This window comes from Rana temporaria, chromosome 3, assembly GCF_905171775.1.
Source record: "Rana temporaria chromosome 3, aRanTem1.1, whole genome shotgun sequence".
In the NCBI taxonomy this organism is placed as follows: domain Eukaryota; kingdom Metazoa; phylum Chordata; class Amphibia; order Anura; family Ranidae; genus Rana; species Rana temporaria.
In genome coordinates, this window is record NC_053491.1 from 66,571,334 (window position 1) to 66,593,632 (window position 22,299).

The window sequence follows — 22,299 nt, forward strand, 5'->3', positions numbered from 1 at the left end:
CCGTATGCCAGAACCCACACGGATGTCAGATTGGGAGCCATCGGCTGTGTCTGTGCAACCTCTGCATTCCAATAGACAGGGATAAATGGAACACCAGTGCATCCCCATGCAGTTAAAAAAAAAAAAAAAATTCCCTCATTTCCAGCCCGAGGGCTGGTTCACATCGGAATCTCACAGAAACGCAGACCCCGTTCCTGTGCGACTTAGTGCAGTGCGATTTTCAGCCTATTTAAATGGGCTGAAAAATCGCACTGGACCGCAGAAAAAGAAGTACATCATGGACTACTTTCAAAAATGTACTGCACTGGATCACTGGTACTACGGTATCCTGCGATTTGGTTTGGGAAAACGCGCTGCGTTTGGGGTGTCGGATTATATTGACACCTGCAGCGGGTTGCACACCCAGTGTGTTTTGAGCGCGGTGTAGGAAATGCGCATTCTAGCTGTTATGCTTCTCATGCAGGACAGAAAGTGAAAGCAAGTATTTGATTGGTTGCTAGGTTTTGTTTTCATAGGAGTAACAACAGCCATTGGGACTCATGTATGAAGGCTGACGACAGAGAAAACAAAGCATTGGTTGGCCATTGCACTGCATACATCAAACCAAAAAAACAAAAAGCCTCGCTGACCTGACTGATTCAGCTGAAAGATATGTAAATACAAGAGATAAGAGCAGGCACCCACATAGCTCTCTGCTTGAGTCATTAACAATGTCAACCGGCTGTAATAACACCAATGAAATAGAAAGGTCATATCGCCTCAAGAATGCAGCAACTATATATACAACTAAGACATGCTATAGACGTGAAAAAAACCACTCCCAATCAAGTTGGGCTTAAAGAGTAACTCCACTTTTGTTGAGAAATAAACATTCCCCCCTTGGATGATATATGTACTTTGCAAGGATTTTAACAAACTTTGTAGCAGATTCCTACCTTTTGTTATTTTGAAGAAATCCCTGTGCGTTTGTCTGTGCTCATGTGGATAAGTGAATCTAATGGGAGTGGTTTCATAATTATCAACCAGCTGATCACCCGCAGGGCTCCAATGAGCAAAACTGCTGGGCCTGCATCCTTTTAGACGTGATATTCTATTGTAAGTATCTCACCAAAAATGTGATTTTTGTTGTGGGGGATGCCTAAAATCTGACTTGTATCTTAGTGAAAATTTCTGAGAAATTTGGTGAGCCAATCACACAAGCAGGAAATTATGTTTCTGGGGAGTAGTCAGTACACATTGGGGCAGATTCATCAATAGATACGCCGGCGTAGATCTCCCGCATAGATCTCCCTTGGATCCGACTGGTGTAAGTGACTTACACCAGTCGAATTTTAGGCTGTAATCTCCCGCCGGCCACTAGGTGTCGTCGCGATTTTTTACCCGTCGCATATGCAAATGAGGAAAACCGCCGATTCACGTCCGTACGCCCGCCCGCCGCTCGTTTTCTACGTCGTTTGCGTTCGGGTTTTTCCGGCGGATAGCTACCCCTGCTTCTATGAGGGGTAGCTAATGTTAAGTATGGCCGACGTTCCCGCGCCGATTTTTAAATTTTCTACGTCGTTTGCGTACCGCGATCGGGAATACCGATGGCCGCAAACGACGTACCCGCCGCAAACAATGACGTCGTAGCGATGTCATTTGGAGCATGCGCACTGGGCTTTTTCGCCCCGGCGCATACGCAGTTAAATCGGCGCGGGAACGCGCCTGATTTAAATTGTACACTCCCCCTAGCCGCGGAATTTGCATTCCGCCGGGGGGAGTTAGGATCCGACGGTGCAGTTTGCGAGGTAAGTGCTTTATGAATCATGCACTAGCCTCGCAAAATTGCGCCGGCGGATCGTAAATCAGATAGATTACGCGGATCTAAAGATCCGCTAATCTATCTGAATCCGGCCCATTGTGTGTACAGAACACCTCCAGGTAGCCATATTGCATTGCATTTTCAGAAAATTACAGCAGCTGCAGATTGAAAAGAAAAGATACATTTTTAATAACACTCAATTATAATATGATTTGTGTCACAATTGTATACGCTATATTATTTTTTCTTTATTTGCTAATTTTTTACCCTTTAAGCTGGTTCAGCAGAGACCATATGAATTTCGATCAGTGTATGGTATTTCATTCAAAAGTTAATTGTTTGATCAACTTTTGTTGAAAGTGTCACGCTGGAAAGTTTTCCACAATCTGTTTCTCAGTGTACTATGACAGGAAGGTGCTGTAAAAATACAATGTCCTCCATTTACCTCATTTGTGTTGCCTGATGACTGAATGAAATGAACCCCCTAAAACTAACCATGTATGGCCAGCTTCAGTTTCTACTCGTGGTTCTGGGGCTTAGTAAAAAGACAGTTAAAGCGGTGCGCTGCCCAAAAAAATTAAAAATGAATAAAAAACAGCAGCTACTCATACCGCAGCTGCTGGCTTTTAATAATAGGACACTTACCTGTCCTGGAGTCCAGCGATGTCGGCACCCCCAGCTGATGCTTTCATCAGCTGTCGGGTGCTTCTGCCGCCGTTGCGGGTAAGGGTACCCGGCAGTGTAGCCTTTCGGCTTCACGCCAGGAACCCTACTGCGCATGTGCGAGGCTACGTTCCTCTCTCCTACTGGCCCAGCGGCCGGTGGAGAGAGGAGGGAGCCCTGCGCTGACATCACAGGCTGAGGCCTGGACTCCCAGAAGTGGGAAAGGTGTCACCGTAGGGGGGGGGGGACCACTTTGACTTGCATGTAAGCCTAGATTAAGGCTTACCTGTAGGTCCAAGAAATATCTCCTTAACCTACACGGTTAAGGAGATATTTGCAAGAAAGACGGCACCGATGTCTACAGCGCATGCACGCCGTAGACAACGGCGCAGGCGCACTGAGCATGCCGCTAGTGAAGGCGATCATGCCGTAACTGCTGGCTCCCGCGCGCATTGCGCTGGAGTGACGTCATCACTGCTCAGGCTAGTCACAGCGCTGGAGCAGCGATACCCGGAAAGTCACTCCGGGTATCATGGCGGCAATAGGGGAGGTGACCGAGGACCGCTGCGGGGGCTTCGTTCTTAGGTAAGTAATTCATAATGATCTAGAATGTCTTTGTCTTGCAGGGGTTTTTATTTTTTTACTTCCTCTTTAAGCCGCAGTTTCACTTAAAAGGATTTGTTTACCTTCACAAAAAAAAAAACTACCTATGCAGAATAGGGATGTCTGTAGATGAAAACAAAATGCACAGCTTTGATCAAAGTTGAATAATGTCCTTTCTATAGCTGTAGGCCATTTATGTACCTCATGAAGCCTGACTGGAATACTCTCAGGATGTTGCCAATAGCCCATACACACGATCCGAATATCGGATGAAAAACGTTCGTCCGAGGAAGAATCGTATGAGATTTTCAGATTGCGTGTACACTACTTTCGAGAGCCGATCACAACAGTTCATCCGATATTATTCGATCGGACCAGCACGAAAATTTTCCTCGTACGATACAAGATTATAAGATTTTCGTTTAGTCAGTATAGTTGTCATCCTAAAATACAATACAAATACATTACAACACATGACATCGCTTCCGATTTTTTTTTTCTGACGTACGAGAATTTGTGACTTTATTACCCTATTAAATTTCTACTTGCGACTATTAAGCGAAAAAAAGTTGTACGATCTGTTGTACAATATTCGGATCGTGTGTAAGAGAGGCCTAGCTTTTAGACTAGGTTTTACACTGCAGTCTGGTGCATCTGACAGCAGGGGTCTGGTGTGTCCCTGTCCTCCCTTTCAAGCCTGAATTTTTGCCAAAATTTGGACCTAAAACTAAGCCAAAGACGCACATGACCCCTGAGCAATTCGCTCTGCAGCCACCCTGGAGATGTGTGAACCAGCTCCATAGAGAGGCGCTCACAATCTCCTGTCATGCAAATTGGATGCAAGGAAACCCAACAGTAATAGCTAGGCCTCACTTAGCAACATCCTATGTACTTTCCAGTCAAACTTCATAAGGTACGTAAATGGCCTACACCTACGTCAAGGGCATTATTCAACTTTAGTCATAGTTTGTATACATCTGAACACAGTAAACTTTACACCCGTGCACATGACCCTTATATTATTCAGGCAGGCCCAAAACCCTACATAGTTGGTGGTTGTACCATCACATTGTAATATGTGTGACTGTACGGTCTTCTCTGATGTAAAGTGCTGCGCAAAACTGTTGGCGCTATATAAATCCTGTATAATAATAATAATAATAATAATAATGTGTGGTCAGCTTTACACCAACAGCTTCCAGCAAACTACTTGGACCCCTTTCAGATGAGCATTCTATCTGTCTGTTTTTTATACAGATCCAGACAGAATGTAATTTATCTTTATTGATGGGCAGATGTAAACAGATGTGCCTCCATTTACATCCAACCACTGCCTGTTAATACTGGGTACACACAGTTTTTTTTCATTCAACCCAAATGATGTTAGTGCAGCGATCTCCCCACTGAGCTTTTGTATTGTAACAGGTGGACTGTAGCCCCGCCAGAACACGCTGATCACCACTGGCAGCCATTGTCAGCCAGCTCTGACTGGATGTTGGTTTTCTTACAAATGGCTTCTGTCAGACAGGGAGTTGTACACACCGGCCAAAAATCGCCTGGTTCCTGCCAAACCGACCGCTTTCGTACCCAGCCTTATGCGGCGTACACACGGTCGTTTTTCGTCATTAAAAAAATAAATACTTTTTTTTAAAAAACGTCATTTAAAATCATCGTGTGTGTGGGCTTCACATCGTTTTTCGGCTTCTGAAAAACGACAAAAAAAAATTCGAACATGCTGCATTTTTTAATGTCGTTTTTTAAAATGTCTTTTTTCGTGTTGTACAAAATGATCATGTGTGGGCTAAAACAACGTTTTAAACCCGTGCATGCCCAGAAGCGAGTTATGAGACGGGAGCGCTCGTTCAGGTAAAACTACCATTCATAATGGAGTAAGCACATTCATCACGCTGTAACAGACAAAAAAGCGCAAATCGTCTTTTACTAACAAGGAATCAGCTAAAAGCAGCCCAAAGGCGAATAGACCTTCCCCTTCAGAGTGCCGTCGTACGTGTTGTACGTCACCGCGCTTTGTTCATCATTTTTTTTAAACGATGGTGTGTGGGCAACATCGTTTTTAATGATGAAGTTGGAAAAACGTCGTTTTTTGGACATGCTGACAAATGTTGTTTTTTTTCATGCCGAAAAACGACCGTGCATTAGGGTTGAAAAAAACGAATGGAAAAAGGTTTGTATCCTCCTCCATTTTTGCATACCCAAACAGAACAGATCAGATGCAAACAGATGCTAGTTGGCCAACCAAACAAGAATGCATGGGTCCGTTTATCCTCCACCAGAAGATTGAGGCTAGGTTCACACCTATGCGAATTGAGTGCGGTTTAAACCGCATCTAATTCGCAGGACATTTCAAAATACATTGTTTTCAATGAGGCTGGTTCACATATGTGCGATGCATTCGCACTGCGTATTGCCTCCAAACCGCATGCGGTTTTTATGTCTTGCGGTGCGGCTCAGGTGCGAATTCAGTCCCATTATCTTCTATGGGTACGCATCTAATTCGCACATGTGTTCAGTTCTCTGCAGGAGTTTCTCTCATTCAGCTCAATACAATTCTCCCCCACTCTCCTCTCACCCGGAAGTTCTCCCAGGTCTCCAAATTCGCACCTGATCTGCAGCTAAACCGCAGTTGATCTGCAGAACACCCTCTAGAGAAATCTGCAACGACAACGCAGCTCAAAAAAGCAACGCACTAGTGTGATTCCGGCCTGAGGGAAAAATTGGAATAGACACAGAGATTTGCTAAAACTGGAGCACACAGAATCTGGTGCAGCTGTGCATGGTAACCAATCAGCTTCTAACTTCAGTTTGTTAAAATAAGCTTTGATAATAAGCCTTGGTTCACACCAGTGCAGCTTTGAAATCATTCTACTTCAGCGTGATTTCAAAGCTGCATATTAGTGCGATTACACCTTCGATTTCATTGTGGCTTGTGAAGTCACTCAACAGAGAAAATCGTAAAGTAGTGCAGCAACCTTTCATGAGTCGCAGCGATTTGAAGGGTTCCCTTGCCGGTGACTTGTCCTCAATGTTCCCCTATGGGGGAAGTTCCTTCACTGACTGCGCAGGCGCAAACTTTTCCGACGGAAATCTCCGAACCTCGCCCGGCATCCAGGCTCATTCTTTAACATCCCAGTGGATTGGAGGATGTTAAAAAAAGAGCCAGGAGGCCGAGCGAGCGAAGCGAGCCGTCCGAGCGCAGCGAGGACGTGAGGCCGACTGGCCACTTTCCTCGAAGTCCACGTCGCCCTGGATGCCGGCCGCCGTTCGGGGATTTTCGTCAGCAAGTTTGCACCTGCGCAGTGCTTGAAGGAACTTTCCCGATAGCTGGAACCATCTCAGCGCATCAGTTCGTGCATGCGCTGGAACTTCCATGATACCTGGAACCAGCACGGCGGATCACCGGCAATTGGGTACAACTTGTCATTGGATATGGAACTGTCAAATCACATGACAAATTGCATTGGTGTGAAGCAGGGCTTAGGCTCTGTTCCCAGTAGCGGATTGGTTACTATGCACAGCTGCAGCAGATTCTGGGTGCTCCAGTAAATTTTCCCAAAATGTGACGTGTCCCGTTCTTATACAACGCAGCAGAGGATCTGTTTACTGGTTCAGCCCCGTACATACGACCGGATTTTTCATTGGACAAAGCGTAGGACTTTTGTCCGAAGGGCGTTGGCCGTGAACTAGTACTGCATACAAAACGGCAAAGAATTGTCACCCAACAAATACGAAACAACATGTTTTTTAACCTGTTTAGCGCTACCCTTTGGGCAACTTCTGCCAATGTTGTGCTATGGTGAGCATTGCTTCTGAGCATGCCTGTTTACTTTGGATTTTTTTCCCGATGGACTTCTGTACACACGATTGGAAAATCCGACATCACACGTTTGTTGTCGGAAAATTTTAAAGCATGCCATCCCACATTTGTTGTCGGAAATTAGATTGATGCTCATTTTGTCTAGGGGAATCGGCTAGTTTTTTTAAAATCGAAGCCGTACTGACCGTTTTAGAGAGCGATCTTCTCCGCTGGGCGTTCCTATTTTGATTGACAGTCTTCCGACAGGCTTCCGACGGTCGCATCCATCGCGTCACGAGTAACCGAAAGAAGCCGAACGTCGGTGCGGCTCTATACTGCGCACTGACGTTCGACTACTTTCGGAAAATTGTGACGCGATGTATGCGACCGTCGGAAGCCTGTCAATCAAAATAGGAACGCCCAGTCCCGCAGCCCATACCCGGAAGCGGCGGAGAAGATCGCTCTCTAAAACGGTAAGTACAGCTTCAATTTTAAAAAAACTACCCGATTCCCCTAGACAAAATGAGCATGAATCTAAGGTTAAAAATTAACATTTCCGGGTGAACCTAGATGTGATCCTAGACTACATACACCCGTCCACATTCTCTGCTTATGAATTTACAGTATATGAAAACATATTGGGGTCGATTTACTAAAACTATAGAGTGCAAAATCTGGTGCAGCTCTGCATTGAAACCAATCAAGTTTTTTTTCTGTCAAACCTTAAAGCGGAGGCCCCCCCGAATTTTTTTTAAAAGCCAGCAGCTACAAATACTGCAGCTGCTGACTTTTAAAAAATGAACACTTACCTGTCCAGCACGCCTGCAAAGTCGGCAGACGAGGACGAGCCTTGCGGCTTCACTGACTGGTTCCCTACTGCGCATGCGCTAGAGCACCACGCGCCGTCACTGGTTCCCGCTGTCTCCTGGGAACACTGTTTCCCAGAAGACAGCGGGGGGGGGTGACGCGAAGGGGCGTGACTCCTGCAGGAGTCAAAACCCGAAAGTGGTGCAAATACCTGTTTTATACAGGTATCTGCACCCCCCTCCCCGCTGAAAAATGCCAAATGTGACCCGGGGGGGGGGGGGGGGGTTCCGAAAAGCGGAAGTTCCACTTTTGGGTGGAACTCTGCTTTAATTGAACAAGCCAGTTTTAGTAAATAAACCCCACAATGTCATAACAAAATATTGACATGAATCTCCTGCCTGCATTTCCTTTGTATACAATGATCAAAAGAATATCAGTTTTAGGCTAGGTTCACACTGCTGCGAATTAAAAATCACGGTAAAATCGCGATTTTGCTGCTGCGATTTTGCCGCGATTTCGGCCGCGATTTAAGAGACATCTGTGCAGTGTTCAATGTAAATCGCGGCCCGAAATCGCAAAAAGTAGTACAGGAACTACTTTTTGAAATCGGTGCAGCGCCGCAGATGCGACGTCGCACCAATTAGGACAGTGCCATTGCCGACAATTGCCGGCAAATGCCGCCGATTTGAGATGCGATTTGACATGTGAAATCGTACCCAGTGTGAACCTGGGCTCAGATCTCTTTTTTTTGTGCCACTGGAGCAGTGCATTCATTTTAAAGTGTACCTGTGTTAACCGCAACTGAAATGAATCTCCATTCCTAACAAATGAGCCTTTGGATCCACTAGGAAGAAAGGTCATCACTGATGAGGTAGACGCTGTATACGCTCCATCGTTGATGTTACAGCTTTTGGGAACTAATTGAATTTTCATTTGACCATACACTATACAGTCTGATTGTACGGATATATTCTCAACTATGTAATGCATGAACCAGCTTTAGACTTGCCCACAAAACAGCTTACCTATCTTTATTTAGGTAACAAAGTACCATATGTCCCATTCATATACAGTATCTGAATCAATGTTCCTCCATCTCCCATCACTGTCATCTAGTAGGGAGTGTGCAGTCACATCTGAACTCCCTCCACTTACATAATTTAATTTCATCAGGCCGCTCTGCTATAGAAAACACATTTTCCGCCTCGGATAACACATCCGGCTTTTACAATCTGTCTACAAGCACAAGAAATAATTCTTCATCTCAGTCCTATATAAGACAAATATAATCCGCTATTCCCAACCGGATAATTGCAGAGCGTGCCTCTACCCGCATCCTCCTCCGATCCAAAGGGCATACAGAAGGATTTTCTGAACATAAGCACATGTCAAGGACAAAATGGGAAAACTGGCTATCCAATGTCACATTAACCAGCACAAAGAGATCTATACCCCCGGGGGGGGGGGGGGGATGATTTCTAACAAGAGTTCATAATAACCCATCCGATCCTTAATGGTGGGCAAAATAGTGACCCGAGCCATAAGAACAAAGCACTAAGGAGAGCCGAGAGGAGCGGCAGATGTTTAGCAGCTAAATCCAGAGGGAACGACAGAGCTGGATGCAGTGTGGTCTATACAGAGGATGAGAGGCATGGATGATCAGAACAGGGCACAACACAGGGCTTCATTTATAGCCATATCCCAGCCATGGCATCATACAGGGGGCTACAATGATCTATGGCCTGTACAGAGGATGAGAGGCATGGATGATCAGAACAGGGCACAACACCGATCTTAATTTATAGTCATAACCCAGCCCTGGCATCAGACAGGGGGCTACAATGATCTATGGCCTGTACAGAGGCATGGATGATCAGAACAGGGCACAACACAGAGCTTCATTTATAGTCATATTCCAGCCCTGGCATCATACAGGGGGCTACAATGATCTATGGCCTGTACAGAGGATGAGAGGCATGGATGATCAGAACAGGGCACAACACATGGCTTCATTTATAGTCATATTCCAGCCCTGGCATCATACAGGGAGCTACAATGATCTATGGTCTGTACAGAGGCATGGATGATCAGAACAGGGCACAACACAGAGCTTCATTTATAGTCATATTCCAGCCCTGGCATCATACAGGGGGCTACAATGATCGATGGCCTGTACAGAGGATGAGAGCCATGGATGATCAAAACTGGGCACATAATAAGGCTTCATCCGTAGTCATACCCCAGCCCTGGCATCATACAGGGGGCTACAATGATCTATGGCCTGTACAGAGGATTAGAGCCATGGATGATCAGAACTTGGCACAACATAGTGCTTCATCCATAGTCACACCCCTGCCCTGGCATCATACAGGGGTCTACAATGATCTATGGCCTATACAGAGGATGAGAGCCATGGATGATCAGAACTGGGCACAACATAGGTCTTCGTCCATAGTCATACCCTAGCCCTGGAAATACATGGGGGGAGGGCCACAATGATCTTTGGCCTGTACAGAGGATGGCAGCCTTGGATAATCAGCACAGGGCTTCATACAGTCATATCCCAGCCCTGGCATCATATGGGGGGATACAACAATGGATGGCAGCTTTGAATGATTAGCACTTAACAGAATTTCATCCATAATCATGTCCCATCCCTGGCATCATATGGGATTTATGACCTATAGTATCAGTACACATCACAATAGGAATGCAATGCTTTTCATTGATAGTGGTATCACATGGGGCGCTGTAATGATCTATATGGCCTAGATAGGGGTAAACAGCCTGGTATGTACAGCACATATCACAATGAGAAGGCTAGCCTTCCATTAACAGCAATGTCCCAACCCTAGCATTATATTTTGAGCAACATTGAGCTACGGCCTGGGCAGAGGACAGTCCTTGATAATCAGCATATATCTATGTGGCCTAGATAGAGGATGACAGTCGTTGATGCTGAGCAAAGATCAGAACAGGGATGCAAGGCTTCTTTCATATTGATGCCCCAAGCATTGGGTGCTACGGACAGAGGATAACAGCAATGCAAGGCTTGGACTGATTGAGATGTCCCATGGATAGCATCATATAGGCCCCTACAATGATCTATGGCCTGGTAGGAGGATAACAGACCCGGATCATCAGCACGTATCACAACAGTAAGGCCTTCGTTGATAGAGATATCCCAGCCTTAGCATCATATGGGCTCCTACATTGATCCGTGGCACTGACAGAGGGTGACAACCCTGGATCATCAGCTTCCATTCATAGTGATGTTCAACCCCTAGCCTCACATGGTTGTGGCCTGGATAGAGGATCACAGCACAAAAGCAACACAAGGCTTTATTTATCTATAGTGATATCCCATCCCAGGCATCATATGGGGGGCTGCTACAATCTGTGACTCCAAGAGATGATGGCACTGGATCATCAGCACAGATCAGGCTTTTAATGATGGTGATGTCCCAGCCCTGGCATCATATGGGGGAGGAGGGGTTGGGGGTACAATGATCTATATGTCCTGGACAGAATATGACAGCCCTGGATCGCAATAGCAGCGCAAAGCTTTCATTGATGGTGATGTCCCAGCATTCTATTGCAATGGCCTGGACAGAAGATGACAGCCCTGGATCCTCAGCACGTCATAGTGCAATGTCAGCCCTGCCTTATATGGGGCGCTGCTATGATCTATGGCCTGGGCAGAGGAAGACAGCACAATGGTAATGCCCAGTTTCTATCCATAGTCCTATCCCAGCCTTGCATCCTATAGGGGGGGGGGGACAGATGATAACAGAGGCAATGCCTGGCTTCCATTCATGGTGCTATCCCAGCCTTGCATCCTACGGGGGGGGGGGGGGGGGGGGGGTCTACAATGATGTATGGACAGATGATGACAGAGGCAATGCCCTGCTTCCATTCATAGTGCTATCCCAGCCTTGCATCCTATGGGGGGGGGCTACAATGATGTATGGGCAGATGATGACAGAGGCAATGCCTGGCTTCCATTCATAGTGCTATCCCAGCCTTGCATCCTATGGGGGGGCTACAATGATGCATGGACAGATGATGACAGAGGCAATGCCCTGCTTCCATTCATAGTGCTATCCCAGCCTTGCATCCTATGGGGGGGGGCTACAATGATGTATGGGCAGATGATGACAGAGGCAATGCCTGGCTTCCATTCATAGTGCTATCCCAGCCTTGCATCCTAGGGGGGGGCTACAATGATGCATGGACAGATGATGACAGAGGCAATGCCCTGCTTCCATTCATAGTGCTATCCCAGCCTTGCATCCTATGGGGGGGGCTACAATGATGTATGGGCAGATGATGACAGAGGCAATGCCTGGCTTCCATTCATAGTGCTATCCCAGCCTTGCATCGTATGGGGGGGGGGGGGCTACAATGATGTATGGACAGATGATAACAGAGGCAATGCCTGCCTTCCATTCATAGTGCTATCCCAGCCTTGCATCCTATGGGGGGGGCTACAATGATGTATGGACAGATGATGACAGAGGCAATGCCCGGCTGCCATTCATAGTGCTATCCCAGCCTTGCATCCTATGGGGGGGCTACAATGATGTATGGACAGATGATGACAGAGGCAATGCCTGGCTTCCATTCATAGTGCTATCCCAGCCTTGCATCCTATGGGGGGGGGGGGGGCTACAATGATGTATGGACAGATGATGACAGAAGCAATGCCTGGCTTCCATTCATAGTGCTATCCCAGCCTTGCATCCTATGGGGGGGGGGGGGCTACAATGATGTATGGACAGATGATGACAGAAGCAATGCCTGGCTTCCATTCATAGTGATGTAATCGTCCTTCCATCCTATTGCTGTGGCCTGGACAGAAGATGACAGCCCTGGATCCTCAGCACAGATCCCAATGGGAAGGCTTTCATTGGTGGAGATCTCCCTGCCTGGCATCCTATGGGGTGCAGACATGATCTATGGCCTGGGCAGGTGATGACAGCACAATGCCAGGCTCCCATTCCTAGTGATGCCCTTATCCTGCATCCTATGTCCTGGACAATGGAGGACAGTCCTGGTGCTGAGAACAATAACAATGGGAAGGCTTCCATTGGTAGAGATCTCCCAGCCTGGCATCCTATGGGGTGCAGCACTGATCTATGGCCTGGGCAAGTGATGACAGCACAATGCCAGGCTTCCATTCCTAGTCCTTGCCTGGCATTGCTGTGTTCTGCCCATTGGAGGACAGTCCTGTGTGCTGATCACAATGATCATGATGCCCCATCCATTCATCCATCCATGCATGCTGTGCATCCCTTACCTTTGTGTAAAGCTCGGATGCTGCCATGCTGCTCGGTGTACATACACCCCCTCCTCCTCCTCCTCCCCGGTGCCGTGTCCTCCTCCTCCCTCCCCGGTGCCGGTGTCGGGTCTCCGCTCAGTCTTCCGGTCCGGTGATGTGCTCAGTCCCGGTCAGATCGCCATGTTACCTGAGCAGAGGTCTATTTTGGTGCGGGTCTCTGTGCATTGTGGGTATGAGATGTGTGGAGGGGAAGCTGTGATTGTTCACTTCTCCGGAGGATTGCTGGGCTCACTCTGCCTCCCATCGGCTGACACCACTCTTCACCATCTATACACCATCTCCTCCTAACCGGAGGACATGCGGCTCATCTCCGCCAGGGGGCGCCGGAGAGCACTGTTAACGCTTTCTATACACTCAGTCATGTCTGGCTCAGGTTGTCCATGTTTTCTGGTGTAGACATGCTGGCTTAATAGGATTTTCATTTGGAATGGGCTGGCAGAACCACATTCGCACCTACGCGTTGCGTTAACATTCTTTTTTTCTTTTTTTTTTTAGCTTTTTGGGTGCATTTCTTTGCACAACATCATAGGGTAGGGTGACCAGATGTCCCCGGTTTCCGGGGACAAGTCCCAGGATTGAGGACACAGGGCCTGAACCACAAAAAGCCGGCGTAACTTAATTTTTCCCGTTTAAGTTACACCGCCGCAAAATCTCTACCTAAGTGCCCGATCCACAAAGCACTTACCTAGAAATTTTGAGCGGTGTAACTTAAATCCGTCCGGCGCAAGGCGTTCCTAATCTAATGGGGCGAGTCCCATTTAAATTAGGCACGCTCCCGCGCCGGACGTATTGCGCATGCTCCCGACGTTATTTTCCTGACATGCATTGCGCAAAATTACGTTACGCCAAGTTTTGTGAATCGTGCCGGGTCAAAAAAGTTGCGTCGGGGAAAAAAAGAGATGCGGCGGGAAAAAAAAAATGTAAAAAAAAATTTGACAGCGTCGCGGGAAAGAAGGGTCTACTTTTACATGGTGTACTAACTTTACACTTTGTAAAAGCAGCCCTAATTTTGCGACAGAAAACTAATACTTACGGAGAAAAAAACGAAGCGTAAAAGCTTCGTGGATCTCCGTAAGTGCTAATTTGCATACCCGACGCTGGATTTCGACGAGAAATGCCCCCAGCGGCGGATGCGGTACTGCATCCTAAGATCCGGCAGTGTAAGTCCCTTACACATGTCGGATCTTCTGCCTATCTATGAGAAACTGATTCTGTGGATCAGTTCCATAGATAGAAACAGGAATACGACAGGATCCTTTTGTGGATCAGGCCCACAGTCCCCAGACCAAGTCTGTCCCGGTTGTATCCCCAGATTGGATTTCAACAGGAGCTGGGGCAATTTCAAAGACTGTAAGTGCAGTATAAAAAAAAAAAAATTACCCCCCCCGTCCCCCCCTCCGCCGCTCCTTCTAGCTTAAAGCCGAGGTTCACCCTCAAAATTAACTTTTTTGCTAACCTATCTGCAGCCTTTTTCAATGTGTACACTTACCTGTCTTCAGCCGCACTTCCGGGTCTTCTTTCTTGCGGGGAGTGGGCGTGTCGCTCCTTTTCCCAGATGGGGAGCTCTGCGCAATGTCTCCTGGGAGTGAGTGTTGATCCTCCCAGGAGACGATTGACGTGCGGGTAAAGCGCGTCATCGCCTTCCGAAAATATCCGACAGGGACTCGGCTCTTTACGGCGCTATACGGCGCCTGCCGTGTAGAGCTGACTGTGCAGGTGCCGTAAAGTGGCGAGTCCCCCTCGGATATTTTCGGAAGGCGATGATGCGCTTTACCCGCACGTCAATCATCTATGCCTCGTCTTAGGAACGCCTACTCCCCGGGGGAGCGAGAACCCGGAAGCCGGGTGAAAACAACTAAAAAACGTAAGTACAGCCCGGAAAAAAAAATCCAGCATACTGTTGATGTCAGCAGTATGCTGGATATAACAGTATATAGATATTTTAGGGTAAACCCCCGCTTTAAGGGGTGTATTTTTTCCATTATCTGTGTCCCTTTCTGATGATCATATGCTGATCGGAACTGAGGGACTATTTTTTTAGTTTCGGGTGCATGCCCATACAGCTCAGCGCATTTTCTGCCTTGGCTCAAATCCTGTCCAGCCGCCTGCCCGCTTATCTCCTTGCCTTCCCTGGCGGAGTGATCTTCCTCCGCTCCCCACCCAGTAGTAGCCGGGCCCAGAGAGTGAGACTTGACAGGCTGTGAGGCGGGTGGCGGCGGCGGCGACGTGCAGAGAGAGGCAGCTGAGCGCAGCTGACGGTGTCCAGCAGCAGGAACAGAGGGGAAGCGGATTGAATCGTGGGGCTGCCAGCAGGGCCGGACTGGGAATAAAAACCAGCCCTGGAAAAAAATTCATACCAGCCCCATTGCATTTTTATAAACAAACTAAACACTTGTCCACTTTCTCCAGAAGTTGCCAGCTGCACTGGGGCCCACTCTTTTCATTTTCATTTTAATTTCATATGACACACTTGTTTTAAGGATTGCCAGTTTTTAGAGCCTAAAGACTCCTTTTGTTTCCCACAGCATTTTTATACCAGCCCTACAGCATAATGTCATTATTTTCTTGTTCATGAAAGGGAAAACCATACATTTTAGAGCACATTTGAAGAGTGTATTATATATAGAGAAGATAGATATGAAAGCACATAGGGCATTTATATATGGATAAGCAAATGCCAGTTAAAAGTGCTAAAAGTGGTCAAGCATCAAGGGGGACCCCAGGAACTCTGGGAACATGAGAGACCACCTTCCGCAGAAGAATACACTAAGGTGGGGGGGTACTAATATTGGGGGGAAACCTTTATATCAGAACCCCCCATACATTGTTGTATTCACTCCCCCCTTACATCAGTGAACCCCCCCTCAGACTGGCCTTACGGCGCTGTCACTGACCTCCTCTCAGGTGCACCGTGCAGGGATCAGTCAGTCTGCTCCAGCTTGGTGGCTCTGGTTTTATCCTATAGTCTCCTCTCCACAGTCCACACATGTCTGACTTTTCCCATGACACCCATCCCAGCAGCACTCCCACTCTTGACTCCTCTCCAGACTCCTTTAGAGACTGCAGACATGATATAAGACAAGAGATGGTCAGAGGTTGCGGACATGATACAAGAGATGGTCAGAGACTGCAGACATGGTACAAGAGATGGTCAGAGACTGGAGACATGATATAACAAATAGTCAGGGACTGTAGACCTAGTACAGGAGATGGTCAGAGATTGCAGACATACTACAGGAGATGATCAGGGACTGCAGACATGATACAGGAGATGGTCAGAGACTGCAGACATGATACAGGAGATGATCAGAGACTGCAGGCATGATACAGGAGATGGTCAGTGACTAGAGACCTGGTACAAGAGATGGTCAGAGACTGGAGACATGGTACAAGAGATGGTCAGAGAATGCAGACATGATACAATAGATGGTCAGAGACTACAGACATGATACAAGAGATGCTCAGAGACTGCAGACATAATACAGGATATGGTCAGAGACTGCAGACATGGTACAGGAAATGGTCAGAGACTGCATACATGGTACAAGAGATGGTCAGAGAATGCAGACATGGTACAAGAGATGCTCAGAGACTGCAGACATGGTACACGAGATGGTCAGAGACTGCAGACATGGTACAAGAGATCAATGCAGCCTCATCAGTGCCCATCAATGCAGCCTCACTGTGCCCGTCAATGCAGCCTCACTGTGCCCATGAATGCAACCTCACTGTGCCCATGAATACAGCCTCATTGTGGCCTTGAAAGCAGCCTCATTCTGCCCATCAATGCAGCATCACTGTGCCCATCAATGCAGCCTCACTGTGCCCGTGAATGCAATCTTACTGTGCCCATCAATGCAGCCACAATGTGCCCATCACTCCAGCCTCAATGTCCATCAAATGCAGCTTTACTATGGCCATGAATGCAGCCTCACTGTGCCCTTGAATGCAGCCTCACTGTCCATCAAATGCAGCCTCACTGTCCATCAAATGCAGCCTCACTGTCCATCAAATGCAGCCTAACTGTGCCCATTAAAGCAGCCTCACTGTGCATGTGAATACAGTCTTACTGTGCATATGAATGCAGCCTTACTGTCCATGAATGCAGCCTTACTGAGCGTATAAATGCATCTTACTGTCCATGAATTCAGCCTTACTGTCCATGAATGCAGCCCAGCCTTACTGTCCATGAATGCAGCCCAGCCTTACTGTCCATGAATGCAGCCCAGCCTTACTGTCCATGAATGCAGCCCTGCCTTACTGTCCATGAATGCAGCCCAGCCTTACTGTCCATGAATGCAGCCCAGCCTTACTGTCCATGAATGCAGCCCAGCCTTACTGTCCATGAATGCAGCCCTGCCTTACTGTCCATGAATGCAGCCCAGCCTTTCACAGGAGGTCAGAGGCTGCAGGGGTCCGAGGCTGCAGGGGGGCAGGAGGTCCGAGGCTGCTTTACATTTAAAAATGGCTCCGCTCTGCACCATCGTGTCACTGCGCATGCGCCCGCCTTTCCGAAAATTGCTGAACTTACGGCCTTTCCCGAGCATGGCTAACTTCGGAACAGCGCTCGCGAATGCGCAGTTGCATGTTGGCCCGGCCCCGCAGCCATATTCTTTTCAGTCGCTACAGCCCTCACAGCGGTGGCGGCCCCAGGGACAGCCAGGCAGCCGGCCCACTGGGAATTTTCCCGGTAGGCCAGTCCGCCCCTGGCTACCAGTACCTTCAGGGCTTCATCACATGTGTACTTTGGGGGTGTTGGTGAATAGACTACATTGCATTTTGTCTGTCTCTCTGGCATAATGGATGGTATCATAACTCACAGGCAGTGGGCACATATTGGTCATAAGCAGAGCTTTTTTTCTCAGAAAATAGGTGCAGGAACTCAACCACGACCCAGTTCAGATTTCACAAACAGTAGGAGGGTCTTAAAGGTGCATTAAATACCAGGATTGCATTACATACAGAGTGCAGAGTTCAGGGGGGTTACACACAGAGTGCAGAGCTGTCACTTGTAAACACAGAAACCGGACTTCTGTGTTTACAAGTAATTGTGGAGAGCAGGCACCAAAGGGTCTGAGCCAGAGGTGGTGGAACTGAGTTCCCCCAAGTTCCCCCTGAAAAAAAGTTAACAAAATCAGCACCCAGCAGCCATGTTATGTGACACAGTGTGACAGAGCCAGGATAGAGTGTCTGCTGCCTGTGAGTTATCATAATGCTAATGATCTTAACCATTTGCCGACCGCCCCATAGCAGACTTACTGCTACAGTGCGTTCACGCTGCGCAGGATCACTTATGTACGTGATCCTGCATTTCTGGGTATCTGAGCCAATCAGCGGGACTCGATGACCACCGGTACCCGCTGATCGCTCCATGGTGGTCTGCCTATGTAAACAAGGCAGTTTGCCATTCTGCCAGGAAGACATTGATCCTGTGTTCCTGCAAAGCAGGTAAGGGGATCTATGCCTTCCCTTGGTAAAAGCACCTCCCCCACAGTGAGAAAACACTTGTTAGGCACATGTTTAACCCTTTGATTGCCCTAGATGTTATCCCCTTCCCAGCCAGTGTCATTAGTACAGTGACAGTGCATATTTTTAGCACCAATCACTGTATTAGTGTCACTGGTTCCCACAAAGTGTCAAAAGATTTGTCCACCGCAATATCGCAGTCCCGCTATGAGTGGCTGATTGCCGCCATTACTGGTAAAAAAAAAATATGTCCCCGGATTTAATTAAAAAAATCTGGTCACCTTATCATAGGGTAGTCTACTTACTTGAATGGTCCGCCCTACGCACGACAAACATGGCAAACTATCTCATGTAGCTGTAGCGCCTGGTTACTTCAAAGTACCGGTGCTATTTAAATTTAGAGGGAGTTCAGAGTGTTAACTGAATTCTGAACAAGTTGATGTGTTCAAATGTAGGTCTCTGTCTCAGCTTGGCTGTGCTGTGGGCCCATTCTGTTGTTGCTGGGGTGCTTTTCCCACCACAGGACAGTAGGTGGCAACAGTGGAGTCAAGGTTTGGGTGCTCTTCCCTAGCAGCCAATCAGGAGGGAGTTGCCCTCGCTGTGCATGCTGGGGGAGGGTATTAATGGGACAGACGCCATTGGTCTGGGTCTTCTTTTTCTTGGAGTGCAGCACCCACCTTTAGGGTGACTGCACCACGGTGCCCCAGCGTTTTGACCTACCGGGGCGTGTGTGCCACGCGGTGTTCCTGGTTCCGGGACCATGTTGGTCCGGAACATTTGAACTGTGGCAGGGAGCCCAGTGGTCGACTGGGTTCCCAATCCTGAAGATCCCAAGCGAGGTAGCTGTTCGGTGGGGAGTCTATCTGAGGAGAGCTAATGAGAGGCTGACGATCCAATAGGGTCTCGACAAACCACCGGGGATCGAGGTATCCGGACACTGAGAGGCTGGCCACCTGTCAGTCGGTACCTGAAAGCAACTTGAAGGAGATCCAGGCGTAATTTTATCAAGGAGGTTCATCTCCGTAACCACAATCAGGAGGGCCTGTGGCAGAGGTTTCTCCCTGAGTTCATTCCAGGAGGGTCTGTGGCAGAGACTTTTCCCCAAAGGTTCCAGTTCATTCCAGGAGGGTCTGTGGCAGAGACTTTTCCCCAAAGGTTCCAGTTCATTGCAGGAGGGTCTGTGGCAGAGACTTTTCCTTAAAAGTTCGAGCGATACTCTGGCTGCCAGGCCAGTGAGAGAGGCCTGTCCAAGTACGCTATTCCCACTCAAGCAGGAGTGGCTCAAGAAGTGTTACACGTGGGAGCAGGACTGTTTCCCTATTGCTACGCCTGAATCTGCTGTTCTTCTTCTCCTATTAACTCTACCTTCTTCACCACAAGTTTTATTGTTTTTACCCGGCTGGGTAATAAAGAGGACAGCAAAAGACACCTGTCGTGGACATTCCGTTACTACTGCTATATGCATCATTCACCCCTAGGAATTCGGAGAGCCACGAAGTAACGTGCCACCCAAAACAAACCAGCAGCTCCTTCGGTAGTGCTACATAGCATTTTGTCGTTGTTCCGTCAGAATCGGCAACCCGTCAGATAAGGTAAAAAACACCTGCAGTGAGAAGAAGGCAGCGGACATATTACTACACCCAGCTAAGTCTTGGATTTCACAGTAAGTTTAGAAATAAAGTGAGCGTATATGAATAAATATAGTATATTGACATCTGTGATGCTGTTTGGATGTTACATTTTAATTGAAGCTGGACGCCAGCAGTAAGAAGGTGGCGGAGGCCATATTGGTACACCCTGCACTGCTCACCGCTAAACCGTCTTTTAAAGCTAAACATCCAAACAGCATCACAGATGTCAATATACTATATTTATTCATATACGCTCACTTTATTTCTAAAATTACTGTGAAGTTCAAGACGTAGATGGGTGTACTAAGATGTCCGCTGCCGCTTCTTCTTGTGAGTAAGTGTATATATATATATATTTAGTGCACTTGGAACAAGATTTGAGATTTTTTGGATACATTCTGGTGTCTCCTTGGCAGACTTTGGATGGAAATAACAAAGTTTTGCACCACAATGAGCAAGCCTTATATGAAGAAACCAAATTATAGTACACTCAGGCCAAGATTAAATTTTTTTTTAGATAAATAGCTAGATTCACATAGAGTTAGATCGGCGTATCAGTAGATACGCCGACCTAACTCGGAATCTGCGTTGACCTAAGTTTAAGTGTATTCTCAAACAGAGATACACTTAAACCTATCTAAGATACGACGGCTTGCGCCGTCCTATCTTAGGGTGCAATATTTAGGCTGGCCGCTAGGTGGCGCTTCCATTGCGGTCGGCGTAGAATATGTAAATCACTAGATACGCCTATTCACAAACGTACGCCCGGCCAACGCAGTACAGATGTGCCGTTTACATAACGCTTTATCAGGCCTAAAGTTATTCCATCAAATAGTTGGAATAGTAATGTTAAAAAATGGCCGCCGTTCCCGCTTTGAAATTCGAAAATTTTACGTCGTTTGTGTAAGTCGTCCGTGAATAGTGATTTACGTCATTTACGTCCACGTCGAAACCAATAGGCCCGTGCGGCGTACGTTGCCGCAATGCACACTGGGAAATGTAGGCGGAAGGCGCATGCGCCGTTCCAAAAAAACATCAATCACGTCAGGTCAAACCAAATTATCATAAAACACGCCCCCTCAGCCTATTTTGAATTAGGCGCGCTTGCACCCGCCGCATTTATGCTACGCCGCCGTAAGTTAGGAGGCAAGTACTTTGAGAATACAGTACTTGCCTCTCTGACTTAAGGTGGCGTAGCGTAAATACTATACGCTACGCCGCCTTAACCACTTGCTTTCCAGCCCATTGTCAAAATACGTCCTGTTTTTAAAGATGGATATCTCAGTAACGGCAGCAGCTGCTGTCACAACTGAGGTATCCATCTTTAGTGCCGACGGTCCTGTACACGATAACGGCGGTCTCCGCGGCGGATTCGCCGCGAGATCGCCGTTATCGGTGGCGGGAGAGGGGCCCCCCCTCCCGCCGCTGTCCCGCCGCTTACCGGAGCCGTCAGTAGCGCCGGAGGGGATCGCGACCATCCGGCAGCTGAGCGGGGACGAGACTGAAGGAAAAATCTCCTTCGCCCGTCCCCCATAGCTCTGCTGGGCGGAAGTGACGTCAAAACGTCAGTCCCGCCCAGCCTCTTAAAGAGACATTTTTTTTTTTTGTCATTTGAAAAAATTACATTTCCAAATTTTTTTTTTTTTTTTTTTGCATTTAAGCCCAAATATGAGATCTGAGGTCTTTTTGACCCCAGATCTCATATTTAAGAGGACCTGTCATGCTTTTTTCTATTACAAGGGATGGTTACATTCCTTGTAATAGGAATAAAAGTGATATTTTTTTTTTTTTATTTCAGTGTTAAAAATTGTAAAATAAGTAAAAATAAATGCGAAAAGCAAAAAAAAAATTTTTTAAAGCACCCCGTCCCTAAGAGCTCGCGCGTAGAAGCGAACGTATATGCGAGTACCGCCGACATATGAAAACGGTATTCAAACCACACAAGTGAGGTATCGCCGCGATCGTTAGTGCGAGAGCAATAATTTTAGCCTTAGGCCTACTCGGTAACTCAAAAAATGCAACCTGTAGAATTTTTTAAACGTCGCCTATCAAGATTTTTAAGGGTAAAAGTTTGACGACATGCCACGAGCGGGCGCAATTTTTAAGCGTGACATGTTGGGTATCATTTTACTCGGCGTAACATTATCTTTCACAATATATAAAAAAATTGGGC

The 22,299-nt window shown here is 47.4% G+C and overlaps 1 protein-coding gene across 1 annotated transcript in view; it reads right to left on the reverse strand.

Moving 5' to 3' along the window:
- Positions 1-13,302, reverse strand: part of MYO5A (myosin VA) — a 241,964-nt gene extending 228,662 nt beyond the window's left edge. Inside the window, exon 1 of the mRNA XM_040342698.1 lies at positions 12,988-13,302. Coding sequence (XP_040198632.1) covers positions 12,988-13,014 — 27 coding nt within the window. The 5' untranslated portion in view covers positions 13,015-13,302. The remainder of the gene's footprint in view (positions 1-12,987) is intronic.
- Between the last annotated feature and the right edge of the window lie 8,997 nt (positions 13,303-22,299).